The following is a 10,000-nucleotide window of genomic DNA, read 5'->3' as shown; positions in this document are numbered from 1 at the left end:
CTGCATCTTGCTGTATTTTGTTGTTTTACTCAGTACTTTATTGTAATATTCTCTATGTATTTTTCCCCACTTTTTTCGCATTTCTTTTCATTTTGCATCGGCTCTCTTCATTGGTTATACATCTTGTTTGTTGCTGCTGATTATCAGTTTCTCTCTTCACTTCTTTCTGTCACACATTTGGCGTGTCTCCTTTTATTGCTAATTCTCACAATCGGGGTTTCTCTTCCAGGTCTAATTTTTTCTATTATTCCTTTTGAGTTTTCTCTCTCTCTCTCTCTCTCTCTCTCTCTCTCTCTCTCTCTCTCTCTCTCTCTCTCTCTCTCTCTCTCTGCCTGTCTGGCTGGCTGTGTCTCTCTCGGTTGATAAACATACACATGGACATGATTGTATCTAAACAAAATACATACACCATACCCATGTGTACACAAACATACACGCATGCTCCTCTCGAAAGACACACACACACACACACACACACACACACACACACACACACACACACACACACACACACACACACACACACACACACACACACACACACTCCACCCCCCTCACCCACACACACACACCTTCCCCCCCCCCCCCACCCCGCCACACACGCACCTTCCCTCGCCCCTCCCACCCACCCACACGCGCGCGCGACCCTTTTCTTTCCCAGCGTCCATGTGGCGGCCAAAGGGCAGCTGCCGACCTCAGGGTTTCTCGACTTTTCGCCAAAATTTTCGTTTCCGAGCGGACACTTTTTCCCTCGGATTCTTCGCCCGTGCGCTCTCTCCGTATCCACATATAATCTATATCTGACGAGATTTGGTGAATATTATCGTTATTTCTATCACCAACGTTTTTAATTTGATTTAATCAAACGGGAAAAAAATTCTTAAACAACCTTCTTATTCCCACTTTTTTTTTTTCTTTCTCCTTCTCTCTCTTTCTCTCTTCCTCCCTCTCTCTCTTTTTCCCTTTCGCTCGCGTGCCGAGTAGCGCTCTGACGTCCAGCCTTTGAGTTACGTCCTGAGTCCCACGGAAGGTCAAACATCTGTTCAGTCGGCTGACGCTTATGCAAAATACAGACACATATTCTTAGATTAGGTCAAAGGACATAGTGAGGGGGGGGAGAGGGGAGAGGGGAGAGGGGAGGGATGGAGTTGGGAAGGGGAGACTGGTAGGGTGAGAGGGAGGGAAGGAGGGAGGGAAATATAAGAGGGAAGGGAAGTTGGAGGGAGGGATATATTAGGGGAAAGTAAAAATGAAGGGGAGCTAAGAGGAGGAGAAACAGAAAGAGAGAGAGAGAGAGAGAGAGAGAGAGAAAGCTAATTCTGCTGATTGCTAGAATTTTTTTCTTTCTCTGTTCTCTTTTTTACGTTAGTCCTGAGCTTTCTATGACATTTCTTATCATTGTTCTTTCCTGTTTTTCCCATTTAAAAAATATATATACATACACACACACACACACACGCACACACACACACACACACACACACACATACACACACACACACACACACACACACACATATATATATATATGTATATATATATATATATATATATATATATATATATATATATATATATATATATATATATATATATATATTTTATATATATATATATATATATATATATATATATATATATATATATTATGTATATATAAAATGTACATATATATATATATATATATATATATATATATATATATATATATATATATATATATATATATTTATATATATATATATATATATATATATATATATATATATATATATATTTATATTTAGGCATCATTTGTAGTATAAAAAAGGCGGGGAAGCATACTGCGGATGCATTTGGTTTACAGAGCAATCTATTCCAAATGCTGGAGCACGCCTGGCTGATCACAGTTCCAGTCAAGCAATGATAAAGAATAAAGATATCTTCGCCTGTCATCCGCCCTCTCTCTCTCTCTCTCTCTCTCTATCTCTCTCTCTCTCTCTCTCTCTCTCTCTCTCTCTCTCTCTCTCTCTCTCTCTCTCTCTCTCTCTCTCTCTCTCTCTCTCTCTCTCTCTCTCTCTCTCTGTCTCTCTCTCTCTCTCCCTCTCTCTCTTTCTTTCTTTCTTCTATCTCTCTATTTCTTCTCCTCCTCCTCCCCGTCCTCCTCCTCCTCATTTTCTTCTACGTTTTACTCTTTCATCATTCCCCGCCTCCCCTTCCCCCTCCCCTGCCAGCCAACCCCTCCCCCTACCATTATCACTCCAACCCGATATATACACTTACCTTACCACATCCCCCGCCTCTACCTCTTCCCCCGCCTCTTCCTCCTCCTCCTCCTCCTCCTCCTCCTCCTCTTTCTCCTCCTCCTTCTCCTCCTCCTCCTTCCCCTCCTCCTTCTCCTCCTCCTTCTCCTTCTCCTCCTTCTTCTTTTACTCTAACCTCCCACACAAAACACCATCTTTACCTTCTTCTATTCTTCCTCTTCCACTTACCCCCCCCCCTTCCTCCTCTTCTTATCCACAACTCCCCCCCCTCACCTCCCATACTTACCCCACCTCTACTTCGTGCCATTACCTCCCCATATTTACCCCACCTCCCCCAACTCTCCCGCATCCCCCTCTCCTCCACCCTCCCTCCCCCCGTCAACCCACCCCCACCTCCCCCAACTCTCCCGCATCCCCTTCCCCTTCTCTCCTCCCTCCCCCCAACAACCTCCCCCAATTCTCCCTCTTCCCTTCCCCCCTCCCCTCCTTCAGCCCACCCCCACCTCCCCCAACTCTCCCTCTTCCCCTCCTCCCTTCCCTCCTTCCCCACCCCCAACCCCTTCCCCCCCCCCCCCCCCCCAACAAACCTACAATTTCACAGAGAGTTTCTGCAGCTGAGTATTTAAAGAGTCGACCGCCGACCTCCCCCTCCACCCCCAACTTCCCCCTCCCCCTCCCCCCAACCCCCACCCCCATTCGTCCGTCTGTGGACACGTCAAACTTTAGGGTTATTAACTAGGAAGTCTTGCCATATGAGCCGTTTGGGGAAAGTTTGGGATTGGGGGAGAAGGGGTGATGGGGGAGGAGGGGGGAGGGAGAGGGGGTGATGGGGAGGAGGGAGGAGGGAGAGGGGGTTGTGGGGGAGGAAGGAGGAGGGAGAGGGGGTGGTGGGGGAGGAGAGAGGAGGGAGAGGATTAGGGGGAGGAAGTAAGGGAAGGTGGGGAACGTAGGGGAGAGGGAGAAGAGTGGGGGAAGTAAGGGAGAGGGAGAGGGGGAGTTAAGGGGAGGATAGGTGGATGAAAAGGAAGAGGGGGATGAGAGGATAGATGGACAGGAGGGAAAGGAGGGGAGAGGAGGAAAAGGGAGAGAGGAGTACAGAGAAAGAGAAACAGTAGGCGGGGGTGAAGGAGCAAAAATCCCTCTTTTCTTACATCTTATTTCATTTTATTTTTTTCGTAACATATTCATTCGATTTTGAGTTTTGTGCAAAGGAATTTATTTCTTCTTCTTCTCTCTCTCTCTCTCTCTCTTTCTCTCTCTCTCTCTCTCTTTTCTCTCTCTCTCTCTCTCTGTCTGTCTGTGTGTCTGTCTGTCTGTCTGTCTCTCTCTCTCTCTCTCTCTCTCTCTCTCTCTCTCTCTCTCTCTCTCTCTCTCTCTCTCTCTTCTCTCTCTTCTCTTCTCTCTCTCTCTCTCTGTCTTCTGTCTCCTCTCTCTCTCTCTCTCTCTCTCTCTTCTCTCTCTCTCTCTCTCTCTCTCTCTCTCTTCTCTCTCTCTCTCTCTCTCTCTCTCTCTCTTCTTCTTTCCTCCTCTCTCTCTCTCTCTCTCTCTCTCTCTCTCTCTCTCTCTCTCTCTCTCTCTCTTTATTAAGATATTTCCGATGTCTCAGCTTTGCTTTCTAAGGAAATGGCGATCAAACCTTCTCTTATTTTTAATCATTCGTAATTTTTTTTTCTTTATCGTTCTTACTTTCTTATTTTCTAATAATTCTAATTCGGAATCTGTTCAAAGTGTAGAAAGTGTACAAAATTTCTTTCAAGAGAAGAAAGAGAAAGAGAGAAAAGGAAAGAACGAAAGAAAGAACAGAACCAAAAAGAAAAGAAAAGAAAAGAGAAAGACAGAAACAGCGAATAAATTTGGTTGGGTTGGCCTTTCCTTCCACCCCCCCTCGTTTTCCGCCCCCCTCCCCCCTTCTCCCTCTACCCTCCCACCCTTCTCCCTACCTCCCCACCGCTCCTCTCCCCCTATCCTCTCACCCCTCCTCCCCCTTTCCTTCCCCTCCCCCTTTTTCCCTCCTCCCCCCACCCTTCCCCCTCCTCCCTCTTTCCTCCCCCTCCTACCCTTCACCCTCCTCCCCCTCCCCCTTTTTCCCTCCCCTCTGCCCTCTCCCTCCCAATGGGTGGGTGGACAGCCTGCCAGCCTTTGGGGTAAGTTCTTAATTTCCGACAATTCGTGCGTCCCTTTCTCTTGTCCTGTTCTTCCCTCTTTCATCACATTTACTCCCACTTATTCCATACCATTTCATCACCGGATTTGCATATTTTGTCTTTTTTTCTTTATTCTCGAGAGTGATCTAGATTTGTATTCTTTTTCATTTTTATATTTGGTTTTCTTCACATACCGGGATAAGCCTAATCGGCGGGGGGAAAAAAATCAATATTATGCTAAATAACGTTAAAGGTGGGTATATACATGCACATTTTTCATCCCAAGAGAAGGGTATAAATCAGATACTTCCATGAACCAAAGAGAGAGAAGGGGAAAGAGAGAGAGAGAGAGAGAGAGAGAGAGAGAGAGAGAGAGAGAGAGAGAGAGAGAGAGAGAGAGAGAGAGAGAGAGAGAGAGAGAGAGAGAGAGAGAGAGAAGGGAAAAGAGAGAGAGAGAGAGAGAGAGAGAGAGAAGAGAGAGAGAGAGAGAGAGAGAGAGAGAGAGAGAGAGAGAGAGAGAGAGAGAGAGAGTAATATACATATAAAGTAAGAATACCAACAAAGATAGAAATGAGAAAAGATAAAGCGATGTAAAAACAAAGAAAAAAGGAAAATAAAATACGAAAATAAAGTAAACGAAACTTTGAAGAAAAAAAAAAGAATGATGAGAGAAAGAGGCAGACAAACAGACAAACAGACAGAGAGACAGAGCGACAAACAAACAGACAGACAGACAGACAGAGACAGAGCCAAAGACAGAAAGAGACAGACATGCTAAATCCTCGATAGAAAAAGTTCAATAAGGAGAAAAATAACACCGGAACGAGTGTGTGAGAGCGTGAGGCCAGCGCAGACTTAGTTTGCGAGTCGGAAGGAGAGGGAAGAGAAAGGGGGGGAGAGGAGAAGGGGAGGAGGGGGAGAAGGGGAGTTGGAAAGGGGGTTGAAGGGGGCTTTAGCTGGGCCTATTTATCGACTGATCACCAAGCTCACTGTTATATATAAGCCTTGGGAATCCTCAGGAAATAATTTTCTTTTATGTATTATTTATTTCATACTTAATTCGTTTAATTTACCTCTAAGTAAAAATAATTTTAGGTGAACTGATTTACATCTGTAGTTTTTTTTCTTTATGTATACACCAAGCTATGTATACATCTGATCATAAAATCGCTTACTGTATTTTTTTTTAAACAAACCGATTATGCGGCGAATCGTTAACTAAATCTACATATGTATATTTTTGGCTCTCTTTTTTCATTTTATGGGGATTCGCTTTTGTATTTGAATTAATGAAATGTTCATTGATTCGGTCTCACGGGAATATTTATGCATCGATATTACTCGATTATATCTTTAAACGATCGAATTCTAAATACGAAATAATAGAAATAACACTTTATTTACACGTTTATGATCCTGCACAAAGCGTGTGGTTAAACTCTGCTAATAATCGTCATTATCATCACAATATACACGCGTTGATAATGACATTTGAATTATAAAATCAGAACATATTATCAGTGTACCATTTTATTCACCCTGAAATCGCCGGGGTTGCCTACGATTAAATCTGCGATACATTTATTTATCTTTTCTCGTATGGGCCATTTCGGGTTGATGGTCATTTTCTCCTTCACACCAGCTCGTGTTATCAATGAGGCAGCATCCCCTCTAAGCGGCATGTCCAGAATACCATAAAAATCCCCCAAGAGGCTTCAAATGGCCGAAAATCAGAGAGGGTCCAGAGCGGTGCATTTCCCAGAGCGGCTATGCACGCGACCGGCCTCAGGACGTGACAATAGCGAAGCTGCGAGCTGATTGGCCGGCGCGGGTCACGTGACCTTCCGCTCGCCAAAGCGTGATAATGGCGAAGTGCAGTAGGCCTGGGACAGTAGGCCTATCAGTACGGCCATCATCTGTCGCCCGCGCGCTGACATGAGCTCCTATTTCGCCAACGTGCCCTCCCCGGCGGCCAACTGGGGGGCGCCCTCGCAGGACCAGTATTCGTACATGCAGAGTGCTAAATACCCTTGTTATTCGGATCCTACACAGGCCTACGCGCAGTATGGCGGCATGCAAGGCTACCGATACCCCAGTGCATACAGCTGCGCCCTCGGGAACATGGCGGCGACCAAGGGCGCCTACGAGCAGAGCCCGAGCCCCGCGATCACTGCCACGGCCGCGGCGAGCCCCCTGGGATACGACCAGAGCCAGAACTACTACAGCGCCATGAACAGTGCCACTACGACCAGGAACGACGAGGCCGTAGCGCAGGCCATGAGCCAAGCAGTGCCAGACTCCCTCAGCCCAGTGAACAGTGACTACAACAGTGTCAAGATGAACAGCTACGTAGCCGCGAATCCCATGGCAGGCCTGACGCCCACGCCCGTGAATTCAGTGCCCGCCCATCCCCTCAGCCCCAGCGACGCCCTCAGCCACGCCTACGCCACGGCTCCTGACGCGGTGATGCAGCCCTACACGTCCAAAACACAGTGCCCCGCCAACTACTACCAGTGGGTGAAGGCCTACCCGGCAGGTTAGTTTTTCCTTCTTTTCTGGTTTCGTATTTTTTCTTTTTTCTTTTTTTTTTTATTGGGGAGGGGAAGTTTTTTTTCTTGGGGGGGAGGCGGGGGGGGGGGCGTTCGTTTTATTAAGTTCTTGTTTGTGTTTGTGTATCTGCGTTTGTGCCGTGTGTATCGTGTTTTCGTGCCTTGTTTGTGTACTTAGTCTTCGTGTCATGTGTTTGTGTTTTGTTGTTGTTTTGTTGTCATTGCTATGCTCGTGTTTAGATTATATCTGCGTTGTGTGTTTTAAAAATATATTTGAAACTCAATACGAATACAGTTTCTGCATTTGTTTATATGTATCTGTAGTGAATATTCATTCTTACGCGCGCGCGTGTGTTATAAACCCGTTTGACAACTTTGTGTTATAAGGAACCAGGTCGTTTATACAGCTTAACACGGGTGTGAAGAAATACAAACACACACATATACATACACAAAGAAAACGAAAAGGAAAGAGGGAGGGTAGATGTAAAAAAAAAGAACAGAAGAAAGAAAGTAACAAAAAGTCTTTGACCAGAATTTTTTTCCCCTAGAGGTTCCCCTATGCCTAGGGTTTTTTCAGTACTATGGTTGGCGTGTGGGGGAAAGGGAAGAGACTCGTGGCGGGGAAATATACTGGGAGAAAATCCGACAGCTACACAAAGGAATGGATGAATAGATGTATAGATGGTGATATATGTATATTTATGTATATATATATATATATATATATATATATATATATATATATATATATATATATACATATATATATATATATATATATATATATATATATATATATATATATATATATATATATATATATGTGTGTGTGTGTGTGTGTGTGCATGTGTGTGTGTGGTGTGTGTGTGTGTGTGTGTGTGTGTGTGTGTGTGTGTGTGGTTGCGTTTATGTGTGTGTGTGGATGTATACAAACGTCTGTGTGTATATGTATATATCTGTATATGTAGGTATTTAGGAAAGTGTGCGTGTTTGTGAATCTAGATAGATAGATAGATAGATAGATAGATAGATAGATAGATAGATAGATGGAAAAAGGAGATAGACAGATAGATAGAAAGAGAGAGATTTGGGGGGAGGAGTTACGTAGTAGGAAAGTACATATATGAAAAAAAGAAAAAGAAAACAAAAGAGACAGAGACAAAAAAAAAAAAAAAAAAACACTAATACACACCTCTCCCCTCCTACCCCCCCCCCCCAGCCCACAACGTACAAGCGCCCCCACCCTCTCTGCCCCCCTGAAAGTCGATGCGCACGCGTATACATTAGCCACTGCGCACGGTATGTGTTTATCCACGCTCGGCTTGCGGTGTACCCATATGCAAACGAGTTAAAGAAGTTGAAAAGGACTACCATACACAACGGCCAAGGACAGCTTCTAACCGCAGTAGGATCTCTGTTGGATCACTGTCAGCGTGAAGAGAGGAGGAAGGGGAGGGGGTGAGGAGAGGGTAAGAGGGAGAGGGAGGGAAGGAGGGATGGGTAGGGGATGGGAGGAGAGGGGGGAGAGGTAGGAAGGGGAAGAGAAAGGAGGGGTTGGGAAGGGGTTGGGAAGGGAGAGGAAGAGAAAGTAAAGGTGGGAGAAGGGTGGGCAAGGGAGGGGAGGGGAGAGGAGTGAGTAGAGGGTAAGAGGGAGAGAGAGGGAGGGAGAGATGGGTAGGGGGATGGGAGGAGAGGGAGTGAGGAGAAGAGAAAGGAGGGGTGGGGAAGGGAGGGGAGGGGAGGGGAGTGAGAGAGAGAGAGGGAGAGAATGAGAATGAAAGACAGAGAGAGGGATTGAGAGTTGGAAAGGAGGGGTTGGGGAGGTGGAAGGGGAAGATATAGGACGGAGGTAGGGGGGGGGGTATGGAAAGAGAAAGGAGGTAGAGGGGAGGGAAGGGGTAAGAGGGAGGGAGAGAAGGAGGAGGGGGGGGCGGGGGGTGAGCAGGGAAGGGGGAGATGGGAATAGATGGGAATAGATGGGAAGAGGAGGGGGGCAACGTAGAAGAGAGAGAGCAATTGGAAAGGACAGAGGAAGGGTAGAGAGAAGGATGGTGGAAGAAGGAGAGTAGAGGGAAGGATGAGAAGAGGAAGAATAGAGGAAAAGGGAGAAGGGAAAAGAGGAAAGGAAAAAAGGGAGGGGAGAGTAAAGAGAAACAAAAAGAAATGAAAAGAAGGGTGAAGTTGCAAGAAACGGAAGGAAATGGAAAATAAAAGGAAGGAGGATAAGATGAAAGGATAAAGGGATAACGAAGAAAAGTACAAAAGGACGCCGAGAAGGATAATGAAATAATGGGGGGAGAAGGAGGAGAGGAAAGAAAGGAAGGGGATGGGAAGAGAGAAAAGAAGAAAGGAGGGGGAGGAGAGGAGAAAAAAGGAGAGGAAAGAGGAGGGGAGGAGGAGGAGAGGAGAGGAAAGAAAAGAGAGGAGGGGGAAAGGAGAGGAAAGAGGAAGGGAGGAGGAGGAGAGAAGAGGAAGGAAAAGAGAGGAGGGAAAGGAGAGGAAAGAGGAGGGGAGGAGGAGGAGAGAAGAGGAAGGAAAAGAGAGGAGGGGAAAGGAGAGGAAAGAGGAGGGGAGGGGGAGGAGAAGAGTGGAAGGGAGAGAGGAAGGAGGGAAGGGGGGGGGGTCATCTTGACAGTTCAGTGACAAGCGAGGAACACCCAGAGGTAGGATTAGAGCAACATCTTTACCGCATTTTGCCTGGTTGGTGTGATCTCTTTTCTCCGTTTGTCTGTCATTCTATCTTTTCTTTGTTTATTTTCTTTATCTTCTTCTTTCTATCCTTCATTTCTTTCTTTATTTTTTTAGCTTTTTTATTTTTTTTCATCTTTTTTTTCATTTCTTTCTTTCATTTTTTTTCATTCTTTATACTTCCTTTCTTTTTTCTATTTATCTATCTTTATTTGTTTATTCTCTTTTTTTATTCTCTCTTTTATCCTTATCTCTCTTTTTCCTTCTTCCTTTCCTTTTTTCTTTCTCTCTTTTCCCTTTTTTCTTTCTGATTTATTTTTTTATTCCCTATTTTTTTCTCTCTCTCTTCCTTTCCTTCTCTCGTTCTATCTTT

General features: G+C 45.2%; 1 protein-coding gene across 1 annotated transcript in view; it reads left to right on the top strand.

Annotated features, from left to right (window-relative positions):
• The first annotated feature begins 6,153 nt into the window (after positions 1 to 6,153).
• Positions 6,154 to 10,000, top strand: part of LOC119596116 (homeobox protein mab-5-like) — a 12,290-nt gene continuing 8,443 nt past the window's right edge. The window contains exon 1 of the mRNA XM_037945261.1: positions 6,154 to 6,923. Within this exon, the coding sequence (XP_037801189.1) occupies positions 6,323 to 6,923 (601 nt within the window). The 5' untranslated portion in view covers positions 6,154 to 6,322. The remainder of the gene's footprint in view (positions 6,924 to 10,000) is intronic.

This window comes from Penaeus monodon, chromosome 37 (assembly GCF_015228065.2).
Source record: "Penaeus monodon isolate SGIC_2016 chromosome 37, NSTDA_Pmon_1, whole genome shotgun sequence".
Classification (NCBI taxonomy): domain Eukaryota; kingdom Metazoa; phylum Arthropoda; class Malacostraca; order Decapoda; family Penaeidae; genus Penaeus; species Penaeus monodon.
This window is presented reverse-complemented; position numbering and strand designations above follow the sequence as displayed.